We start from the raw sequence: 24,288 nt of genomic DNA on the forward strand, positions 1-24,288 counted from the left end.
CTTCCCGACGCAGGGATCAAACCCGTGTCTCTTGTGTCTCCTGCACTGGTCGGCAGGTTCTTGACCACTGAGCTACCTGTGCTATTCATGAAGGACGTTAATAAAGAGATCCCAGTGCACATTGTGGGGCTTCCTAAAGGCCCTCTCCTTCCATCCTGCTTCTGGGTTTCTAGGAATAACAGACTGGACAGATTCCCAAAGGGCCAGCCCCCTCTCCAAGCCCCAGCCAAGTCCAGAATGGTTTCAGTACACTGCCATCCCCACAAAGACCCACCCCCAGAGGGACCACTGGAGAAGCCCAGCCAGATGTTCACACTGGAGGAATATTTGAACTTTGGGGATAATGTCAGCCCTGTAGGAGCAGGGACCCAATCCTGTCCACACTGATTTCTCATCTCCTAGGACAGTATGTGGCCCATCTGTTGATGTTTTAAGTGGGTTTTAAGCCGTTGCCTTTCAGCCAAGTGGGCTTCCGTGGTGGCTCAGACCATAAAGAATCTGCCTGCAGTGTAGGAGACCAGGTTCAATCTCTGGGTCAGAAAGATCCCCTGGAGAATGGTATGGCAACCCACTCCAGCATTCTTGCCTGGAGAATCCCATGGACAGAGGAGCCTGGTGGGCTACAGTCCATGGGGTCGGACATGACTGAGCCACTAATACTTCTATACTTTTCAGCCAGAGTCCTTTTTTTTTTTGGCTTTTTACCATGGAACACTTTAAATAGACATACAGGGAGGAGGATACTTCAATAATACACCTCTATATGCCTGTCACCCAACTTCAGCAGTTTTTCAGCCAAAATTACCTCATATATACATATATATATTGCTTTTATTATAGAAATTTGTAAACATACACACAGAAAATAGGAGCCTGCTTTCATTAACCCCACATGTGCAACTCAGCCTCAACAAGACTTGTCAGCAACAGCAACTCGGCTGCACTGCCCTGAAAGCAATCATGACCATTTTAGGGCCACCCTTTTGGAAAGTAACCAAATCAGAATATTTCCGAGCTGTTTAGAGAGAGACAAACCCAACATCTTATAATTATTTCCAACTTCCTTACTGGAAAGAGATCCAAAAAGTGGCTTTCTCTCTTGCCTTTGATGTGAGAGGCAGCCCCCCATCACCAGCCGCTTCCCCGGGTGAACGCAGACGTGGAGACGTGTATACATAAAAGCACCCCACCCCCAGCCGGTCATTATCTGTGTTTATCTTATCAGGATAATACTAAACCAGGCCCACTCAGAACAAGGTGTTTAGTCTTTGCAGCCCAGGCTTCTGTTCCTAGTCACCAGTTCAGTTTATAAATCCACCGTCCCAGGCGGAAAACAATTTGAAAGGCAACATTGTTTCCGGACAAGGCAGTAACTGTGATAACGGAGCTTGTGTGGCTCCTGTCTGGTAATAAATTGTCGGGCCCCCGGGATTGCGGCCGGGGGGGCCTTGGCAGAGGACTCAAGCCTCTGCGTTTTCTTTTTTTCTAAGCCTATCCCAATGGCCACGTAGAGGTCAGGTCAGACAGAAGACTGTTTTCTGGGCCCCAGGATCATGGAGTGAGGGGGTCGGCTCTCCGGGGCGTGGTCCCCGCCGGGAACACATCCCCGGTTGACTCAGTGTTTCTGAGACGAACAGCACAGCCGTGGTGACCTGATCCAGGGATTTACCCTGCAGTACAGCGAGCTCATTGTTCTGGACACTTGGGAGTTTTCTGGCTTCTTTGAGATGGTTTGATGGCAGTGGGCAACTGATGGAAATTATGGGTGGGTCAAAACCTCTGCCTGGCCCCCTGCTTCCAACCGCATCCTGATCTTTATGGGGAGCAGATATGGAAGAGAGATGCCTTCATCTAGGAGTGGGAGTTTTTGCAGTCAGATGACATACACAAAAGTATTTTGCAAAACCATGAAAGGCCACGTGAAAATTGATTTTATTAGCAGAAAAGAAACAAGAATGCTATGTGCACAGCGTAGCTGAAAGCATGGGGTTCAGACGCCATCACCCAAGGCCACGGTCCTAAGTTCCTGTGCAAAAAGCAGATGCTAGAATATTTCTCACAAGGTGGTTGTAGTAACGAGTTGATAATATATACAAAGCATCTACCACAGGGAGAACCCACAGCAGGGCTCAAAAATGTGGACAATGACAATATAACACAAGTATCTATAGTGGGTCTTCCCAGGGGGCGCTCGTGGTAAAGAACCCGCCTGCTAATGCAGGAGATGAAAGGGACTGAGGTTCAATCCCTGGGTCGGGAAGATCCCCTGGAGGAGGGCATGGCAACCCACTCTGGTATTCTTGCCTGGAGAATACCGTGGACAGAGGAGCCTGGCAGGCTTCAGTCCATGGGGTCACAAAGAGTCGGATACAACTGAAGCAACTTAGCATGCGCACATATTATAATGATGTTTATGTATAATAAATATAGGTTCATGAAGGCGCTAAAAAGAGTGAGTAGATCTTCTCTCTGGGTAAATTGGAAGGCTCCTGATGGGGTCTGGCTGTGAATTAGGAGATTTATACGGAAATGAGAGCTAGGGGAACTGAGTGTTCCATTGAGGAGCAGAAGGGTTTGGTTTTTTTCTTTATTGTAGTACAGTTGATTTAACAATATTGTGTTAGTTTATATATATGGGTGGCTCAGATGGTAAAGCATCTGCCTACAATGCAGGAGACCGGGGTTCAATACCTGGGTCAGGAAGATCCACTGGAGAAGGCAATGGCAACCCACTCCAGTACTCTTGCCTGGAAAATCCCATGGACGGAGGAGCCTGGTAGGCTACAGTCCATGGGGTCGCAAAGAGTCGGACACGACTGAGCAACTTCCCTTTCCTTTCCTTATAGACATATATTCTTTTCCCTTATAGGTTATTACAGAATACTGACTGTAGTTCCCTGTACTATACAGTGGATCCTTGTTGGTTATCTAGTTTATATAAGCAGTGTGTGTATGTTAATCCCAATCGCCTGCTTCATCGTTCCCCTAGAGAATGTTTTTCTTTGTCAAGTGGTGGGCCACCCCTGGAGGTTTTGGAATAAAATGAGCACGGTGAGCAGGTGTCCATGCAGCTAACCCTCTAGGGGAAAGGGAAATAGGGTTTGGAGTCTGGACTCGGTTTAAACGTCCAAATGTCACTTAACCCCCCAGCCCCTGGTCTCTGGTCTGTAGGTTGAGAATTCATGTCTGCCACCTTGCACCCTCCTGGCAGGCACCTTTGAAATGGCGACTGCGATTGTGCTTTAGAAAGATCACCCGCCGTCGGTGGAGGAAGAGGATGGGGGAAGGTTGAAGGGAGAAGCAACTCGGGGCAGAGGCGAGTCAGGGTGGGGTGAGGACCGCAGTGCAGACCTCAGCTCTGCGGCTCCTTCCCACCCCGGGCCCTCAGCCGCAACCCCCCCAGCCCGCCCCCGCCCCCATTTCCTCTTGATCCGCCAGCAACCTGTTTCCTGCTGAGCCCTTCCAAGTGATAATTACATATGCTTTTCTCTTCTCTTAATGATTATCTGTCTCCTGGCAGGCGCTCTGCCCCACACCTGGGGCTGCTTCACCCCACCTGGCATCCAGGTGTTGCGGATGCCCCCCCACCCCTGGATTAGTTCCCGAGGCCGCCCTAACTAATTACCGCAAAGCGGGTGGCTTAAGGCAACCGAGGTGGATCCTCTCACGGTTCTGGAGGCCGGAAGTTGGGGACAAGGTGCTGGCAGGGCCGCCCTCCCTCTGAGCCCTCCTGGGGAGCATCCTTCCGGGTCCCCTCCAGCTTCTGGTGGCTCCAGTGACCCCCAGCTTTCTGCAGCCTGATTCCACCTCAGGCGCACTGCAACTAGAGAAAAGCCCACACAGCAGTGAAAACCCAGCACAGCCAAAAAGACTCAGTAACTAACTAAATAGAATTATTAAAAAATGAATCATCTGCTCAGTGAAGATTCACAGATCCTTTTCCTGCTCAGCACTGGGCCCATCCTCAGTTGGGTCAGCTGGAATCAGAGGCCACAGGATGACATGGCAGTCACGCGTGAGCCTGATGCATCCCCAGGACCCTCAGTGGCCTGGGACCACCCGTGTGCTGAAACAGTCAAGCCACAGGGCACGCAGACTGCAGCAGCCCAGGCTGACGGCAGCCTCAAGGGTGTGGAGGAGCGGCCCGAGTTATCCCCGGCCACTGATGCCGGGACGGGCTGTGCCGCTTCGTCCCAACCCAGCATGGCAGCTCCATCGGCCTCCCTGGTTAGAGAGAATGGTCCTCTGTCCTGGCTGGCTGGCTTCTTAGCATTTCCTGCCTCCCTCTTATGATGTGTTACTTTGCTCATAAATTGTCCGTCCGGCCCACGAGCCAGACACCTGCATCATTGATTGCTCCAGGAAGTGGTGCCGTGAATGTTCTGGTGACCTCAGCTGCGGGGACCCCAGAGGCTTCCCCAGACTGAGTGAGTCCAGGAGCCCAGCCTCTGACTCATCAGCCGTCCAGGGAGCCTGGTGAACCCAGCTTCTGTTGTAGCCTGTGGATAATCCCAAGCCGTTAACAGAAATTAACCCCATGGCTCCTCGGGGGCCAACGCGAGAGCAGAGAAACCTTTCTTGTGAGTCATGGCAAATATTTGCCCTTGAAAGCTTGATTGGGAAACCGCCTTAAGCTCTTGGATGGCATGACCCAGGGACTTAAAGGGCCCCTCTGCCAGCTGCGATCTGGTGTGCAGGGTTGAAAAGGCAAGACAACTCCCTTGCCTTAAGCCTGGGGAAGGGCCCCCAAGCTGCCAGACCTCAGAGAGGAGGCCTGGGGCTCGGTCCTCCCCAGGGAGATGGAAGCAACTGGTGTCACTGAGACTCTGGGCTCCCTGATGACCGTGATTTGGTTTCCTGGCTCCGTGTTTGTAAATGGGTTTTCTACTGGGTCATCCCTTTGCTTCTCAGTAGAAGCTTTTATAGGCCAAGCACGAGGTGTGACATCCTCTGCTGACCCAGTTCTGCCCTCCACATCACATCACATCGCATCAGCCTCAAGGAAATGCAGGAGCAAACCCAGAGCCATCACGGCATTGGATAGCTTTCGCCTCTCTTCCGTCCGAGTGTCTGTCCTCTTCATTATTGTTATTTACTTATTTCTGGCCGCACTGGGTCTTCGCTGCTGCGCTCGGGCTTTCTCCAGTTGTGGTGAGCAGGGGGCTGCTCTCTCATTGTGGTGTATGGGCCTCTCGTCGCTGTGACTTCTGCTGCAGAGCCCAGGCTCCAGGGCAGGCAGGCTTCAGGAGCTGCAGTATGCGGGCTCCTTAGTTGCAGATCACGGGCTCAGTTGCCCCTTGGCATGCGGGGCCTTAGTTCCTGGACCAGGCATCAAACCCGAGTCCCCTGAATTGGCAGGTGGATTCCTCACCACTGGACCACCAGCAAAGTCTCAGGAGTGTCTGCTCGATCCATCCAGCCGCCCAGCTGTCCTTCCACCCAGGACCTACAGAGAGCTAGCTACCTGGAAAGAGCCGATGGGTCTTCTGCCAAACACAGTTGCTGGGGTGAATGTGGCAAGTAGGAGGGAGCCCCGCTCCCCCTGAAGATTTTGCAGGAAGCAGAGCCTTCTTGAGAAGATAGCTGACCACGTGATGTGTTTTCCGTCTGAGGGTCGAGTGCCCGCACCATCCTGGACTCTAGAGCAGGAAAAGAAACAACTCTTGTAAAGACTCCAGGCAGGAGGTCTCTCTCAGAGGCTGGTCCCCCCGGAGTGGTTAGGCGCCAGTGGACCAAGTTCATTTTGTCTTGTGTCGCCGACTTTCTGCTCTTGTTTTAAAGAAACAGGTGCCTCAAGGTCAAGCTGTAGGTCTTACCTTGTTCGGATTTGAACTTTCACCATGTGCTGGAGATTGACTCATAAGTCAAGCAGTTATATAAATAAGGGGGTTGATAAGGAGATAGCTGAGACTCCACTGAATAAACAGCTTCCTCAGGGTGGAAATCGCCTCGTGGCCAAGTTGCAGGTAATGGTCTGGACACGGAGGTTCCCTCAGACATAGTAATGGGGACCCTTAGCTTTAAAAAAACACTGCGTAGGGAGTTCTCTGCTGGTCCAGTGGTTGGGACTCGGCGCTTTCACTGCTGTGACCCGGGTTCCGCCCTTGGCTGGGGAACTGAGATCCCGCGAGCCACAGGACATAGCCAACAAACAAACAAACAAAAACACTGTGTAAAACTTTGGGGGAGCCAGTGAGTTTCTTAGAGCCCAGTTAGGAAGAAGTTCAAAATCAGCTTGACACACCTGTCTCGCCTACACCAGGCTCTCCTACTGGCCCTTCTGTGGTTTTGTAGCCAGAAGTGGGGTCTGGCTGCTCGCTGTTTAAACGCCATTAAAGAAGCAACGTTGATGGAAGGAAAGTTTGCTTCAGTTTGGATGTTGCGGGTGGGGGTGGTTGTGGACACCTGTCCAAAGGCTGACTCCCCCTCCCTCCCCACGCCGACAATCAACAATCAGGGAGCAAGAAATTTTACAGACGGAGGGAGGGGGCCACATGCAGAAACAGCACAGTCTGCTCTGACGGTCACTTTGAAATTGGTCATCGGTGGTCTGACCAGCCTCATCTTGATTGTTTTAGGTACAGTTGTAAACTTCAGGGCCGGTTTTAGAGTTGGTTTGTTCCTGTTTCCTTGAGGCCAGTTCTTGGGACTGTGGCAGCTTACACTGTGCCTACAGTCTGCTCATCATGTAGTTAACTTCTTCCACCTGGTGGTGGGGTTTCAGTATCTATAAGACAACTCATATTCCAGAAATATGGCTTAGAATATTATCTACAGTCCTTGAGAAGGAACTAACTCATTGACTACATTATTATTATTATTTAGTCTTATTTGATTTGACTGTTTTCCTTTATTCCTGCATGTTCTCGCTTCTGAGATTAAGCTTCTTTGGCTAAAGTTTGTCCACAGACAGAAGGCAGGTGGGGGACATGGGGGGCGAGGACCACAGCATCCTGCTCTGTTCAGCTTCGGGGGGAAAGGGTTCTGTCTCGCTTGAGGTGGACGGTCCACAGCAGTGATGGATGAGCAGGAGGGGACGGCAGAGTGAGGAGGATGGGCCCTGTGGCTCCTCTCCTCCCCCGCCACCCTCGTTTGACCTCTCCTGACCCGGCATCCCCAACTCTTGCCTCCCTCCGCTTCTCTACCCACACCAGCATCGTGAACACTCAGAGTCACCCTTCTAATCATGTTACGTCACAGCCCCCAGCTATCCTCAGAGAAGCACCACATCCTGAACACGTGGCTCGGCAATTCCACTCCTATTTTCTGCCCCAAATGACCAAGACAGGTGTCCCCATGAAAACTTGTACACCCAGCGCTGTTCACAATGGCCGAAAGGCAGAAGCCATCCACATCTCGATCTGTGAATAAACGGATACACAAAATGCGGTGGATCCACGCAGTAGGATGCTGACTTAGCCACGAAAAGGAATGAAGCCCTGGCACGCGATATAACGCGGATGGACTCTGGAAACACGGTGAAAAGTGAAGAAGCCACCCACTAGAGGCCACAGGTCTGCAGCTGTCTCCTCCTATTCACAGGACACTGGCCCAGAGGCTCCCTGTTGCCAACCTGAGTCTTCCCATGTCCCAGGTTGTCCTGGCCGTCAAGCCCTTGACCTCACTGGACCTGAAGCTAACAAATGTGTAGAGCCAAGTTTCCTCTGCCTGCCCATCCCCTCCCTGCACCGCTCATCTCTGCTGGCTGAGGAGCTAGCAGGACGCTCTAAGCCCCCCGAAACTCCTTTCATTTGCAAAGGAATATCAACCCTCCCTGGGTTAAGGAAGCCCAGGCCGGGTGTTGGACTGACTATGTACTCACAGACCAACCTAGACAGCATATCAAAAAGCAGAGACATTACTTTGTAAACAAAGGTCCATCTAGTCAAGGCTATGGTTTTTCCAGTGGTCATGTATGCATGTGAGAGTTGGACTATAAAGAGAGCTGAGCACAGAAAAATTGATGCATTTGAACTGTGGTGTTGGAGAAGACTCTTGAGAGTCCCTTGGAGTGCAAGGAGATCCAACCAGTCCATCCTAAAGGAGATCAGTCCTGAGTGTCTGATGTTGAAGCTGAAATTCCAATATTTTTGCCACCTGATGTGAAGAGCTGACTCATTTGAAAAGACCCAGATATTGCAAAAGATTGAAGGCAGGAGGAGAAGGGGACAACAGAGGATGAGATGGTTAGATGGCATCACTGACTCAATGGACATGAGTTTGGGTGGACTTCGGGAGTTGGTGATGGACAGGGAGGCCTGGCGTGCTGTGGTTCATGGGGTCGCAAAGAGTCGAACACGACTGAGTGACTGAACTGAACTGAATCTCTTCCTGGACATGGAGGGATGCAGGACCAAGGGACACACACATTCTCACTCCGTGCAGACAGCCAGCAGTTTCCCACTAGAGCTCAAAGCTCCCTGTTCAGTTTGCACTAGGCGCGAGGTTCAATCACACTCCCTGAAGGGGGAGGAGGAGCAGGTGGTGTTCAGCTTTGAACTTGGTCCACGTGCCCCAAGGATAAGTGAAGGTACAGCTCAGTCTAAACAAGGGGCTAGGGAGGTAAAATCCCTGCTCTTTAAGTTTCGCGCTGGCCAGGAGCCAGGTGGAGAGGGCCCTGGGACAGCGGCTGCCCTCGAAGGCTATTGAGAGCGTCTGTTATTCAGCCGCAGAGCATTCAGCTCCAAAGATCGTGCCCGGGAGATCCTCGTGCGGCTGGAAAAGAAAGGAGCCTTTCAGCCCCGCACCCCCGCCCCACCTCTCTCTCTCTCTCTCTCTCTCTCGTTTGGCCTGTGCTCCAGCTTTGGCTGAGCCGCTCTTTTGGAGTTTCCTCTCGGGGTGATCGGTTTATGCTGTCCAGATGTGCGCAACGCAATGGTGTGGGGTTGGAGCTTTCCAGATGTGTGCCAACAGGAAAGTGAGCTTTGGCCAAGGCGGGGGCCTGTTTCCGCAGCCCCCGAAATCTGGACAACCCACAATGCCGTCGTTGTGTGGGAGCCACAAAGCTCGGGGCTCTGGGAAAGAGCTCCTGGGGGCACCCGGGTAGCCTCCTTATTGTACAGCTGGAGACATCGGGGCCAGGAAGTCGTGACATGCTGGCTACTGACTGCCTGCAGCTGGGAGCCGACCAGACCTCAGGTTTCGCTAGAACTCACAGGCCCGCGTCTGTGCGCAGGTCTGCCTCATCAGTGTGCGCCTGGCACTCTTCTATTCTTGGGGACAGACAAGGATTCTCAGCTTGTTCTGATGCCAGGTCAGATGTGGTTCAGTCACTCAGTCGTGTCCGACTCTCTGCGATCCCATGGACTGCAGCACACCAGGCTTCCCTGTCCTTTACTGTCTCCCAGAGTTTGCTCAAACTCATGTCCATTGAGTCAGTGATGCCATCCAACCATCTCATCCTCTGTCGACCCCCATCATCGGGGTCTTTTCCAAAGTGTCGGCTCTTCGCATCAGGTGGTCAAAGTACTGGAGCTTTGGGAGGTAAAAAAATGAACAATTGACATAAAAAATAAGTAGATTATATAGAAGGTAGGAGCTGCTGTCCAGTTAAAAAAAACAGCGTTAAAGGCACATGGGAGTATCCCCAGCATTTTTTTTTTTAAGTAGAAAGGACATACCAAAATGGAGCGGGACCAAGTGGTCTCAGGCCATCTCCTACAACCATTGTATGGAATCAGTCCTGGCAACTGAAACTAATTGACGAGAATGAGAATACAAGAAAAAAAAAGACATAATAAAGTCATGGCCAGGGAAGTTTCTGGCTCAGTCTTTTAAAAGGTGAAGAAATGAGCCACGGATACCTGAGAAAGAAGGTTCCAGTAGAAATGCCTTGAGGCGGGAGTAGACAGGCACGTTTGAGGATGAGAAAGGAGGTGGGATGCTGGAGGGGAAGGAGCCGGGTGAGGAGCCGTGGATGAGGAGGCCGGAGTGGAAGGGAGGGCAGGGGCTCGTGGGTCTTGGGGGCTGCGGGGAGGACCTGGACTCTGCCTCCGAGGGCCGTGTGCTGCCCAGGGATGCTCTGAGCAGAGAAGCATGGCAGGCGGACATGGCGGATGTGCCAAGAACGGACTCTGGGGGCACAGGACACACAGGGAGCCCAGTCAGGACGCTGAGCTGTTCACCAGGGCGAGATGGTGGGGGTCCCCCCGGGCCACTGGCCACATTTCCTGTGTCTCCCAAGAGATAGAGGGTGGGGGGAGAGGGCCTGGGATCCAGTGCCGGCTCCCCAGCTACGGGACCCCGGCTGTGTTCTCAGGTTTCCCCCTCACCCTTTCTGGGCCTTGGTTCCTACGTCTACAGGACAGAAAATGAACTTATACCTCCTGAGTGAAAGAAATCGTAGATGCTTATAAATAGGCACTTTAAAAAAGAAGTCCTTTAGAAGAAGGTGCCAAAATGCTGGAAAAGGTTAGAGCGGTTTGCAGTGGTATTTTGTGTGCTGAAAAAAAAAACGAAATGTTTTAGTCCCAAGCCCTTCTCTAAAACGTTGAGCCTGGCTTGATGGGAGTGTTTGGTTTCTATACCAGCAGGCACATCTCAGAGATGCCAAACCCCTGTGACAAAGTGAGTCACACCAACTTTGGGGCTTCCCTGGTGGTGGCTCAGCTGTAAAGAATCCACCTGCCAAGCAAGAGATGTGGGTTCGATCCCTGGGTCAGGAAGATCCCCTGGAGAAGGAAATGGCAACCCACTCAAGTATCCTTGCCTGGAAAATGCCATGGACAGAGGAGCCTGGTGGGATACAGTCCATGCGGGTCACAGAAGAGTCAGACACGATTTGGCAACTAAAGAGCAACAGCAAGGCAGCCTCACGCTGGTCCTGTGCATACGTTTGACTTGCGTGCTGGGAGACTTAGCTGGTCAAGGTCCCCGAGGCATCTCTCGGGGAGTAGAGCTCACCTAGCCAGCTGTAGGCTCCTCTGTCTTCTGACACGGAGAGGTGTGCAGAGGTGGCCTGAACCACCCTCTGACACCACCCTGCCTTGTGGCTTGACTTCCTGGGGCTCCTCCCAGCCCTCTTCAGGGAGGGCGGCCGACTTGAAGGGAACCGATGGGTCATCTCATCGCTCCAGCCCGTGGCCGTAAGCCTCCCAGAAGAGAAACAAGGGGTGGGGGAAGATCCCTTGCGTGCTAAGCCAGCTCCACCAAGCAGGTAGGGCCGGGCAGCCCTGCGGGGAGCACCCAGCCCCTTCCCACCTGCAGGCTCATCAAACACCTCAACAAGCAGCCCGAGTGGGAAGCCGGTGATGTCACTGCCTCGCCTGAACAATCGGGCCTTTCACAGCAGGATGATAACAATCGCCACCGTGTGTAAGGGCCTGCCACACAAGAACACACACGCTCATCACTCCTGGGAGGATCTGAAAGCCGAGGTGCAGCAGGGCTTGTCAGGAATATGCCGGTCTCCTTTCATAATCAGCCGGCCAGAGAACATAGCCCGAAGAGCCGGTCTGTGGGCTGCAAGGAGGCTCACTTGCCAGTTTTCAGAGAAACCCGTGACTCTCTCCACCATTTCCCCAGGAGGCCTCGCCTGCAACCGCAGAAATAACCTCTTTGTTGTTCAGTCGCTAAGTCGTGTCTGACTCTTCATGACCCCATGGACTGCAGCCCACGAGGCACCTCCCTCCATGGGATTCTCCGGGCAAGAATACTGGAGCGGATTGCCATTTCCTTCTCCAGGGGATCTTCCCCACCCAGGGATTGAACCCGTGTCTCCTGCACTGGCGGGTGGATTCTTTACCACCGAGCCACCAGGGAAGCCAAAGTAACCCCTACACTGAGCATAGTCTGTGCTGGGGTTCAAGCAGGAATATCCCACTGCACAACTCCAGGGGGCGCTATTCACTGAGAACACAGCGTGCCCCCAGAATCATGCAGTGCTGCAGTTCTGAAGTTACTGCCTCTGGAAGAAGGAATCAGGGCCCCGGTGGTTCTCAGGTGTTGCTTTTACCCTGAATCCCAGGGATCTGTCTTGCTGCAGCTAATGTTCCTAGAAGAGTCCACTCCACTGAGCCTGGCAAATCTCAAACACGATGCACGTGGTCAGGCGGTTTTCTTGTTCAGTCTGGCAGTTTCAGGCATTCAGGTGTTTGTGGAGAAAGCAAGTTCACCTAAGCTTGCTCACTCTGGTCCGTGGTTCTCAACAGGGGATGTTTTGCAGCATCTGCAGATGTTCCTGGTTGTCCCAACTGAAGGGAGGCTGTTGGAATCTGGTGAGTAGAGGCCAGGGATGCCACTGGATGTCCTGCAGTGCCCCAGATGGGCGATCACAGCAAGGAACTGGTCCCCAGTGTCCAGAGCCGCAGGTCAAGGAGAAGCCTGCTGTAGGGGGGATGTTCTGACCCCCCTACCTGAAGGTCTCTGATCACAGCAAGGAACTGGTCCCCAGTGTCCAGAGCAGCAGGTCGAGGAGAAGCCAGCCATAGGTGGAACGTTCTGACCCCCCTACCTGGAAATCTCTGGTTAACATCACCCCCATCAGGCCTTCACTCCCTCACTGCCAGAGCGAGCCAGAGCCTCAGCTCACTGGTCCAGGAGGCACGGCAGCACCTCCTCCTCTGCTGGGGCCTGGAGCCCAGATAACTGTCTCTCTCCAGGATGCTCTGATGGGTCTGCCTGAGGCCCAAAGACGCGAGGCATGTGGAGCAGTGGTTGCAGGTCCCCTCTGTCACTTCCCAGCTGGGTCACCCTGGGGACATGTCACCTGACCCCCTTGTGCATCAGTTTCCCCATCTGTGAAATGGAGTGATGATGGTAGAAAACACTTAAGAGGTAGTTGTGAGTACGGAGCGTGTCGCTACACGCAAAATGCTTCCAACCACGCCCGACATTTAGTAACACGCCATAAATGGGCAGGGATGATTATCGTCGGTTTTATTCTAGCCAGAGGACCTTAGTCTCCCTCCAACAGGCGTGGTAACGACAGACAAGCTGGTTTCAGCCGCAGGTTGTTGCAATGGGGTCTGTGCTGCTGCCGACACTTGCCGAGAGCTTTCCCCAAGCTCAAGGCCAGAAGCTTTTGTTTTTTTGGCCACATGGCAAGCAGGATTTTAGTTCCCTGACCAGGGATCAAACTGGCGCCCTCCGCAGTGGAAGCACTCAGAGTCTTAACCAAAGGACTACCAGGGAACATTCTTAAGTGAAAGGTTTGAGTGGAGACGGCTAAGGCATGGATTTTAAGGGAACCCTCTCATTCAGCACAGGGGTCAGCCTCCAGAGATGGGGGGAGACCCTGGGATGGAACCTCAGGCTTGGCCCTTGGGGAGACCACTGGGGCAGAGCTGAGGCATTTGTCCTGAAAAGCCAGCAAGCTTAGTTGCACAGGGAGGAGTCTTAGAAGATGATGCCAAGGAGAGATGGGCCTTGACTCCAGAGCGTTTTCTGCTCTTCTTTGTGCCCTGTGGCTTTAAATTGGGGTGGGGGCACCCCACTCCAGTACTCGCCTGGAAAATCCCATGGACAGAGGAGCCTGGTAGGCTGCAGTCCATGGGGTCGCTAAGAGTCAGACGTGACTGAGCGACTTCACTTTCACTTTTCCTTTCATGCACTGGAGAAGGAAATAGCAACCCTCTCCAGTGTTCTTGCCTGGAGAATCCCAGGGATGCAGGAGCCTGGTAGGCTGACGTCTATGGGGTCGCACAGAGTCGGACACGACTTAAGCGACTTAGCAGCAGCAGCAGCAGAGACAGTAGGCCTGGACCACCCCGCCCTAAAATCTCACACCGTTGCTTACACTGTCCATTCTTCCTGATGGAAAAGCACCTTCCATCTCTCTCTAGCTACTGAAAGGCTCCTCATCCTTCAAAGTCCACTTTGAATGTCACCTTCTCCAGGAAGGAGTCCCAGAATCTCTTTCTTGGCCAGAATAATTTCTCTCCGTGGGCTTTCTGCTTCTCTCATGGCCTTTGGCCAGCTGCTGTCCTGGAGTCATTTGTAAACGGGTCTCTTCATCCTCCATTAGATTGTAAACTCCTGTAAGATGTGGGGCCCTTCCTGACATCTCCCTGATTAGTGTGTGTGTGAGCTCTCGAGAGTGGCTGGAGCCCAGTGCTGGATTCTGGAGTCACTCTTGAAAAGCGGATCCCCACTGGTTGCCAACCGCTATCTCCAGCCTTGGCTCTGACCCGGAGGTCACAGAATCTGGAAGTGTGAGGAGCGCGAGCTGGAGAAGGAATTGGTGCGAGGTCAGAAAGATCACCGGGCTGTGGACACTTTCACGGTGTCCGGTCCCTGCCGCTCCTCAGTCAGCTCTGAGCGGGGAGCCCCGACTCCCTGAGCCCCAGCTTCCCGGCTCTCCTTCGCACCTGGACACACGGTGGCCACGACCCTCTGCCACTTTTATTCTTGCCTGTGTTGGGTCTTCACTGCTGTGCCGCCTTTTCTCTTGTCGTGGTGCAAGGTCTTATCGCGCTGGCTTCTCTTGTTGCATCTCTGGGCTTCCCTGGTGGCTCAGATGGTAAAGAATCCGCTTGCAATGCAGGAGACACAGGTTCGATCCCTGGGTCAGGAAGATCCCCTGGAGGAGGAAGTGGCAACCCGCTCCTGCATTCTTGCATGGAGAACCCCATGGACAGAGGAGCCTGGCGGGCTACGGTCCAGGGACTGCAAAGAGTTGAACACGACTGAGCGACTAACACTCTCTTGTTTCAGAGCACAGTTTCTAGGGTGCACGGGCTCAGTAGTTTCTATGCACGGGCTCAGTAGTTGTGGCGCACGGGCTTAGCTGTCCCACAGCATGTGGGATGTTCCCTGACGGGAGATCGGACCAGTGTCCCTGGCATTGGCGGGCGGCTCTTCACCACTGAGCCCCAGGGAAGCCCCCCCGTCATTTCTGTCGACGCATCCTCTGTCCTCAGTGGCCCTCCCCTGTGATGCTCCTGCTGTTTCCCAGGATCCCCTCTGGCACCCACCCCAGTCTGCAGGCCATCGGACGCGGCTGCAAGTGGCCCCTGGTGTCCTCGGCTCCCAGCAGGGCAGGGGCTCCTGAGATGGAGGTGGGTGTGGCCACTGTCTTCGCCGTCAGCTTCCCTTTTGATGACTTCTTAGGCCAGTGGCTCTCAACACTGTTGGCACATTCCTCAAGTCTACAGTCCCAGCGCCTGACCCCATCATTTTTCAGAATCTCCCCCTGGTGCAGGGGCAGTTAATTCCTGAACTGATGCAAGTGGAGAAGCAGAAGAGAGAGTGTGGAGGGAACTGAGCCTTTCCATTGGGTCACCCCCACAGATGCCCAGGACACAGCGTCCATGGGAACCTGATGCCCCAGCGTGTGTGTGCAGAGGGTGGCCAGGTTAAGAAGGAATGGATACAAAGGTGGGGAAGGCAGAGCTGCTGTGGTCCAGCCCTTGCTGTGGCTGAAGGAGCCCAGCTGCACTCAGGAACGATTCCACGGTGCTAGCACGATCCCAAGGGTGCGGTACCTGGTTGGGCTGGCAGTCCCATGCCGGAGACAGGGCAGGGCTCCGGGAATACGGCTGGCCAGGCGTAGAAGAATGGGGTTTCTGTGCCGCTTATCAGGATGGTGGCTCCCAGGCAGGGTGTAGAGGAGGAGGTTCCACAGCCTGCCCGCCTGACTGCTGGCTGCAGTCAGTCCCAAGTCATGGGGAGGACTTTGAACAGATGGAGCCCCACGTCTGACTCACTGGCGACATGGGGCGGCCACTCCCTCCCTGGCTAGGTCTGGGGTGAGTCCTGTGCCTGCCTGTGGACGAGGGGGACAGATGATGGCCTGGGACCACGAGCCAGCCACAGAGTGCCCTCTGACAAGGGGTGTAAGACCTGGACAGGCACCTTGACCTTCCTCATTGAAAAAAACCTTGTTGTATGCATTTGCGTGCTCAGTCGCTCAGTCGTGTCCAACCCCAGAAACTGCAGTCTGCCAGGCTCCTCTGTCCATGGAATTTTCCAGGCAAGGAAACTGGAGGGGGTTGCCATTTCCTTCTCTGGGGGATCTTCCCGACCCAGGGATCGAACCCACGTCTCCTGTGTCTCCTGCATCAGCCGGTAGATTCTTCACCGCTGCGCCACCTGGGTGGCTGAGTGGGCAAGGAGGACAGGGTGCAGCCGGCTGCTGGTTGAAGGCACTCTCTGGCCGCTGTCCAGAGCTGATGGCCAGACCCCCATTGGCAGCAAGGCAGATAGACATGAGCCAACTGACCAAAGCCAAGGGATGGTGGCATTTCCCTTTTTCATCCAGTCCATCCACGACTCCCTCGGGCCACGTTCCAGCACTGCTTGCCAAGTGGCACCCACATCTCAAACCCTGCAGACCTTCAGTGATCAGATGAGCCCTGGTGGAAGGGCTGCCCTGCGGACCTGTCCAGCCAGGGTAGTCTCGTCTGGGGAGGTACCCTAAGGCTGCCTTCCCGTTGCACTCAGCCTGACCTGGTTTCCCTCCGGTTGTGCCGTTCCATCCTCTGCAGTGGACGTCCAGCTTCCTGCACTGGTTTGCTGCCTGCGGAATGAGGGCTCGTGGTGTGTGTGGGTGCCTGGGGGTTTCCCCGAGGATCACGGAGTACCTTTGTCCTGTCTCTTTCTGTTTCTCCCTCGCTTCCACTCCAATGCCTGGTCTGGGTGCAAAACAGGCTCTCCAGGCTTGGCTGCAACCAAACGACCAATTCACAGAGCCCAGGCAGGAGGGCAGAGGGTCGCGGTGAACTCCCCAGAGCCCCCAGAAGTGCAGTGTTAGCAGCAGACTGGTGAGCGGAGGCCGCCGGGAAGCCCAGCCCAGCCCCTGATCTGTGTCCCCGTCACAGTCTGCATCCAAACCTCCTCGTCCCGTTTCTGAAGTGGCTTCTCAACAAAAATGTGACTTGTCCATCTTCAGGCCGTAAAGGAAGGGACCACTCCCATAGAGGCACAGAATCAGGTCACTGGGTACGACAGCCCGGCATGGTGGTTGTCGTTAACCCACGTGACCCCTTCCGTGTTCCATATGAGGGTCCGAGGTGTGGAAGTGAGGTGGTTTGTGCAGAGTTGTGTGGGTAAGTGGCGAACCCGGGCTCTCCTGACATCCAGCCATTGTGCCCCGAGCTGCGCTGTAATGTCCATCAACACAGAGCGTCTCCAGGGACCCGGGACGGTGTGAAGGGGGAGGATCCTCGTCCCCCTCCTCTTCCCGCTCTAACCTTTCCCCGTCCTTCACCCGTCACAGGGATCCACCCGCACCTCTGACGCCACAGGAGGGCGTTGCTTAGAGGCCAGGGGCCCCCGTCCGCCTGGGTGCTCCGCTCTGGACGTCCTCCCTTCACGCGCCTCCTTGGTCTTTCAGGAATTTAGCCCTTGGAATTGGGATCCAGAACTTCCCGGAGGGCCTCGCCGTCAGCCTGCCCTTGCGAGGGGCTGGATTCTCCACCTGGAGAGCCTTCTGGTAAGTGCTGCAGATGCCGGCGTCAGGGGCCAGGGCCGGGTCTGCGGTGGAGTTCAGGGCAGTCCTCCGGCCGGCTTCTCTCTTCAAGAGCAAGCTCTTCCGGCTCGGAAGCGAACCTGGAGCTTAACCTCTTCTGGGCCGGAAGCGAACCTGGAGTTTCCAGAAACACCGGTCATCTGGTTAGATCCTGTACCCCCAAGGCTCATCCCTTGACCTTCAGCCCGGACTCCGGCTGAATAGGAGTTTCCTATTTTCAAAAGCCTTCCAGGGATAGCCACGCCCACTTAGGGTGGGGTTTTCTCCCCTGCTGGTGGAAGACCCTAGGCAGCTCTGCTGTCCACTGGCCCTATCACAAGCCCTGGGTAGGCTCACTCACCCCAGTCTGTCCCCAGGGGCCATCACACCAGCGCCCATCATGACCCTCGTCAAGGTGAGGATCAGGGTTCTCTCAGCAACATCTGGGCAGGTGAAGCCCGTGGTGCTCACACTTAGTGTTTTCATAATCCCCAAAGGGCTTTCTGGGGAATCCCAGGTGGCTCAGTGGGAAAGAACCTACCTGCCAATGCAGGAGACGCAGGTTCCATCCCTGCGTCGGGAAGATCTGCCGGAGGAGGAAATGGCAACCCACTCCAGTATTCTTGCCTGGAGAGTCCCATGGACAGGGGAGCCTGGTGGGCTACAGTCCACGGGGTCACAAAGAGACACAACCAAGTGCCTGAACAAAGGGCTTTCCAGTCTGTTTGCAACTTTTACCTTCCCAGTGACCTGGAAGGGGCCTCCCCAGGCTTCAGAGGAGGGACCCGGGGGCCCAGAGTGTCAGATAATCAGCTCGTCACGCGGTGGTGCCGAGGCTGCCATTTCTTCTGCCTCTCAGCTCACAGGGCTCCAAGCCTCAGGACGCCTCTTGGTTAAAGCAGTCGCCACTCTAGAATGTTTGCTGAGAGCTTTACAGGACTGCTAACAACAGTTAAAAAGCAGCTTCCATTTTATAGGGTCTTATGATTTACAAATTCTTGCATATACGTCAATCACTTTATTTCCATCGTTATCATCTCTTCCTCTGTCCTGGGAGACGACGGAACAGAGCTTTTGAGAGAAGGCCAGCGGGATGACCCTAGAGATTCTTTTGAAACGTCAGTTCCCTGCACCTGAGAGCCGTGACTGTCATCTCATACAGAAGGTCCAGGGCTGCAGAGGGGCGGGAAGAGGGCCCCTGCGGTCAGTGTCCAGACCCTGAGATGAAAGTTTCTGTTTAACTGGACACACTCAAGAGCTGCAGAGGGTGCTCAGAGCATGCAAGCACGGAGCAGGAAGCAGCGGCTCCTTTGAGAATGCTGCGGTGCAGGCTGTGTCTCCCCCACGCCCTCCATCTGTTTCTGGTCAGGGCAAGCGGGGACTGGGTGCTGGGAATTCACAGTCCTAGCCTGTCCTCAGTGGGAGGGCAGGAGGAGAGGTTGTCGCTCACCCCCCGTTTTACAGATGAAGGGACTGAGGCTCGGAGCCAGATGCCCACGGAAGGAACAGTGGGAAAGATGTCCCAGCACCTTGCGTATTGGTGTTCAGCCTATACAGGTGTCTCTTGCTGGTGGGGCTCAGCCATGGGGCTCAGGTACAGGCTTATCTCCAGGCACTGAATTCTCAGGGCTCGTGGGGGCTGCTGTTTTAATAGAGCTCGTGGGATTCCAGCCTCCAGACACCCTCAGATAAAGGGTGTTTTCCAAAGGAAAAATCTCACCTTAATCCAAGGAGGGGGTGTTGTGGGGAGAGGCCCTCACTGTATACCCGGCCAGGTAGGTCCACCTTGTGGGCAGGGGTCAGCAGGTGTGGGTCCTTCAGAAGGGGGTGCAATGTGGCTGGAGTCCCCCCACACACCAAGCACAACCCAAGTCCTTGGGAAGTGTCTGCGCCACTCCTCCTTGTCAGTGTTCTAGCCTTCAAAGGACAATGTAGCCCTCAGCTGGAGAACGGCTGGCGGAGTAACAGCAGTGTGTCCATACAATGGGATATTATGCAGTCATCAAAGGGATGAAGTCCACTTGTTACAACAGGGATGCGCCTTGAAATAAGCCAGTAAAAAGGATCACCTATTGTCTGACTCCATTTATAGGAAACATCCAGAGGGGGGAAATCCCTAGAGACAAAAAGTAGATTAGGGGTGGTCAGGGGCTGAGGGTAGGGAGGAACAGGGAGTGGCTGCCAGTGGGTATGAGGTTTGTTTTGGGGGTAATGAAAACCGTCTGGAATTGGATTGTGGGGAAACTGTTGCCTAACCTCGTGAATACACTGAAAACCACTGAACTGTACACACTCAGTGGGTGCCCCATTCGGTAGGAGAATTCTATCTCAATAAGGCTGTTATTTTAAGAAGACAATGTGGGAAACTTAAAACTCTAAAATAAACCTGGGAGGGGGTGCCTACGGTGACTGTGTAATAATAGGGAGTTGGGAAAGCAGACAGAGGTGGTGTTAATAGAAACGACACACAATGAGGTGGTTTTGCCCAGCGATGCAGGATCTGACGTGGAGGACAATGCACACCTTTTGCAGAGCCGAGGCAGCCCGCGGAGCACGCGGGGTGTCTGCCCGAGCCTCCCCGAGGGGACGCGTCTGTTCTCTCCTAGGTACGGGCAGCTCAGCGGCATGGTGGAGCCTCTGGCCGGGGTCTTCGGCGCCTTCGCGGTGGTGCTGGCCGAGCCCATCCTGCCCTACGCGCTGGCCTTTGCGGCTGGCGCCATGGTCTACGTGATTATGGATGACATCATCCCCGAGGCCCAGATCAGGTGAAAGCCGCCCCGCCCCCACCCGGCCTGGTCTCCCTCCCAGCCGCGCCGCCCCCCGCCCCCCCCACCCCGCCCCCGCATCTGCTCGGCCTTTTTTGGCCCCTCTTTCCTACACCTCCACCTCTTCAGGCCCCTTCCCAAGGTCATCTCCACCCTCTCGACTGGGTTCTTTGAAACCGAAAGAGGAGTAACAGGCAGGTGGATGGAGAGCCGGACGACCTGATATCAAGCCCCACCCTCCACCCCCAATACACAGAATATTGTTTTGCATATTCTTTCTCTCTCTCTTTCTGTCTCTCTCTGTCTTTCTCTCTCTCTTTCTCTGTCTCTCTCTGTCTTTCTCTCTCTCTAGATTTTACTGGGGCTGGAAGGAGGGAGAGGTGAGCTCTACAATGTTAACCACAGCTGCACCTCCAGGTCTTCATTGTCCAGCTGTAGGCCAGGTGTTGGGGGGGCAGGAGGGGGATCCCTGCCTTTATTTCCTTCCGTTTTTCCTAGCAGAATGATTTTAAGGCAGGTTTACAAGGTCAGGTGTGTCTTCAGAAAGTCACTGCTGCTTTTTGCTATTCAAGCATGGATTCCGGAGCCCTCAAGGTGACCTTGAGGAAGTTACTTCTCCGGACCTCCATTTTCTCACCGGGAAAATGGGGATGATAACAGCACTGACCTCATCTGTTGATCCTCAGAGTTTACACGATTTAGTTTACCTGACATGTAGTGTTAGTCGTTTAGTCGTGTCCAGCTCTTTGCAACCACATGGACTGTAGCCCGCCAGGCTCCTCTGTCCATGAAATTCTCTAGGCAAGAATAATGGAGTGGGTTGCCACGCCCTTCTCCAGGGAATCTTCCCAACCCAGGGATCAAGCTCAGGTCTCCTGCTTTGCAAGCAGGTTCTTTACCATCTGAACCACCATGGTAAGCCCTAATAAAAGTTACTTGTCATGATTGGGGGTTTCCCAGGTGGCACCAGTGGTAAAGAACCTGCCTGCCCATGCAGGAGACTAAAAGACACAGGTTCGATCCTTGGGTGTGAAAGGTCCCCTGGAGGAGGGCATGGCATCCCGCTCCAGTGTTCTTGCCTGGAGAATTCCATGGACAGAGGAGCCTGGCGGGCTTCAGTCCACGGGATCGCAAAGAGTCAGACACGACTGAAGCAACTTGGCATGCACGCTTGTCAATATTGCTATTTTTTAAATTGAAGTATAGTTACTTTACAATGTTGTATTGGTTTCAAGTGTACAGCAAGGTGATTCATTTATACATATTTAGATATCCTTTTTTGGATTTTTCTTTTTTAAAGGTTTTTTTTAACCAAATTTATTTTACTTATTTTGATTTGGGGCTGTACCCTGTACTGTGTGGGATCTTAGTTCCCCATCCAAGGACTGAGCCTGCACACCCTGCTCTGGATGACAGCATCTTAGCCACTGGACCTCTGGGGAAGCCCCTCAGATTCTCTTCATTGCAGGTTGTTACAAGATGTTGAACATAGTTCCCTGTGCTCTGCAGTAGGTCCTTGCTGTTTGTCTGTTGTATATATAGTAGTGCGTATCTGTTAATTCCCAAGTCAATATTATCATTGTTACTATTATTATGAATAGGAGTAGTGCGTTTCTCTTGGAACTGGACACTGGAGGATGCTGTCAGCTTGGACGCTGTTCCTCGGGGCATCCAGGGCTCACTCTCTGCCTTTCCTTCCCTCCTAGTGGTAACGGGAAACTGGCGTCCTGGGCCTCCATCCTGGGCTTCGTGGTGATGATGTCATTAGACGTGGGTCTGGGCTAGTGCCGAGACGCTCCGGACCCAGGGAAGGCAGCACGAGGAGGCGGCCACCGTTGGCTTCGGCAGGACCAGCCTCTTTCTTCATGCAAACGTTTTCCTTCCTCTCCTTTTTCATCTCATTACCTTGATTGACTCTGATTAAAATATGACACTTTTTAGATTTCTTTTGAGGGAAATAGTGGTTTTATTTGGAATTTCAAGCAGGCCCAGAACTACAGATTTGTGCTTGGCCACTACGTAGAATCTTTCTTCAGTGGGATGACCAAGGAAACGCAGATCAGGGAAATCTTTTGTACTTTCAGTCGCCCTCGCTAGACTCAACGGAAGTTCCTCAAGGTCACCTCCAGAAGCAAGAGAGAAGTCTCCCAAGCATCTGACTCAGAAAGGCCAGGAGACAGCTCTTATCCGTCCTTCCCACTCTTTTATCGCTGATCCTCTGTCCATCAAGACTGGAACAGGAGCATCATAGACAAAGCAACCCAGGGAGGAACTTACCTTCCTCTTCCTCCCCGACAGGGGATGCTGCATGGAAGGAGGCGCAGACGAAAGGAAGAAAATCAGCTGGTCTTTTCTTTTTCTTTTTCTGAAGGCAGAGATTGGCACTGTCGAAGGTAAGGGAATCAGGATAACTGTGGATCCACAGTGAGCCCTGTGAACCGAGGACAGAGAGGCACTTTGATTAGAGACCTCAGCTCTCTCTAGATTCCAAGAGCAACTCATTCTGCCATGGTCTCCAAGTCCCCCAGACGTGTTTTTATAAGCTTACAGCCTTCATTTTTCTAAGAGCCTTGGGGACACCAGCAAACTGCTAGAACTCAACCTCTTCGTTTACTTATGGAGGGCGTCACTGAAGCTCGCCTAAGTGAATACAAGACTAGGAATCTGCACTGGGTCTTCCTCCTTTGACTGTTTGGTAACTTGTAACCTCACCCAGACCTCCTAAGCTGTTTTGCTGGATTTTGGTCAGAAAACTCAGGATGAGACAGGAAGAAGGGTAGAATAACGAGAGGTATTTTTTTACATGTCCCCTTTAAAGTAAATTTTAGCCAAGTCATCATTCTAAAATGACCCCTAAAGAATGAGATTTGAATGAGACTTGAAGCCAGTCTGCTCCCTAATCTGTACACACAGCTTCTCCTGCAGGGGTGGCGTATCTTGTCTACTTCAAACGTAGCTGAGGCCTGCTGTTCTTGCTGGTCAAAGGCACACGGGACCTTGAGTGGGTTCTGCTGACGAGGCAGGCAACCCAAGAGCCAGGTGTTAAGGCGTTGTGTGATCACGGCCCCCCCCAGGTTGACATGTTTCATCGCTTCCAAGGGTGGATACACACTGTTCTGGGAATGCCCTGTGCTGTATCTGTGTACCTTCTTCCAGAGCACTGATGATCAACATTAAAGGCACGTTCAGAAGTTTGATTGGTAGAGATTCATTGGTTTAGTGGTTGGCATATGGGTGTTTTTATGTCTTTGTAACAGAGTTCTACATAATGCAGACTTCTTTCTGATGGACAAGACCTCATAACTGTGATTAATACCAATAAAGGGGATACTGTTGTGGATGACCTGTGCTGTGTCCAGTCCTTCTCAAAGCTGCCTCTTTCCAGTGGATGATATGAGAGCTAACTAGAGTTAGTCCTAGCCTCTGCCCTACCCATCACCAGGAGCAGCAAAGGAAAGAGCTCAGATGGGAAGGGCTAGCTAGATTCACGGTTGCAGACAACAGCGTCCAACTCCAGTTTACTTGGGCAAAGAATTTAATGGAAGGTTATCAGGGAGCTCATAGGGTCTATGAAGAATCAAACTTGAAAATGGGCTAGATCCAAGAAAACTAGAGGTCTCGGGAGTGGGTTGCCATTTCCTTCTCCAGGCGATCTTCCCGACCCAGGGATGAAACCGGTCTCCTGCCTTGGCAGGCGGATTGTGCCACCTGGGAGGCCCCAGAGCTCTGGGAGTGTGACCCAGTCATGTCTTAGAAACGGCTTGACCTGGATGCCATGGCCCCTTGATCCTGGACCGGTACTCAGACGCCGCCACTTGATGCCCCCAGCATCTCCATGGGGAAGAACTCTAGACTGATCCCGGTTGCTTGTGCCCTGACCTCACATTCAAACTTCTGAGCAGAGCAGGGTCATCTAGCTGGAAGAGTTTGGATCCTGTGTCCATGAACTAGCAGGTCTTGCCCTCTTACTAAGACTCCCATAATAATGGATTTTCCAATTTTTGGAATGAGTTCAGAGAGTGGAGAGCCAAAAGAATAAAAAAATTAACTGTATTGCAGCCTCACTCTTTTACTGTTCAACATCTATATACACTTCCCTCTGTTTTTTTAATTTTTAAAATTATGAATTTATGATAA

General features: G+C 53.3%; 1 protein-coding gene across 7 annotated transcripts in view; it reads left to right on the plus strand.

The window, feature by feature from the left end:
• Nucleotides 1-23,491, plus strand: part of SLC39A11 (solute carrier family 39 member 11) — a 376,204-nt gene extending 352,713 nt beyond the window's left edge. For 5 of the 7 annotated variants that reach the window (XM_059878242.1, XM_059878243.1, XM_024980432.2 and 2 more), the window contains 3 exons: nt 17,273-17,371; nt 19,993-20,151; nt 21,858-23,491. In XM_059878242.1, the coding sequence (XP_059734225.1) occupies nt 17,273-17,371; nt 19,993-20,151; nt 21,858-21,936 (337 nt within the window). In that variant the 3' untranslated portion in view covers nt 21,937-23,491. 7 annotated transcript variants of the gene reach the window in all.
• Nucleotides 23,492-24,288: the final 797 nt, after the last annotated feature.

This window comes from Bos taurus, chromosome 19 (genome assembly GCF_002263795.3).
Source record: "Bos taurus isolate L1 Dominette 01449 registration number 42190680 breed Hereford chromosome 19, ARS-UCD2.0, whole genome shotgun sequence".
Lineage (NCBI taxonomy): Eukaryota > Metazoa > Chordata > Mammalia > Artiodactyla > Bovidae > Bos > Bos taurus.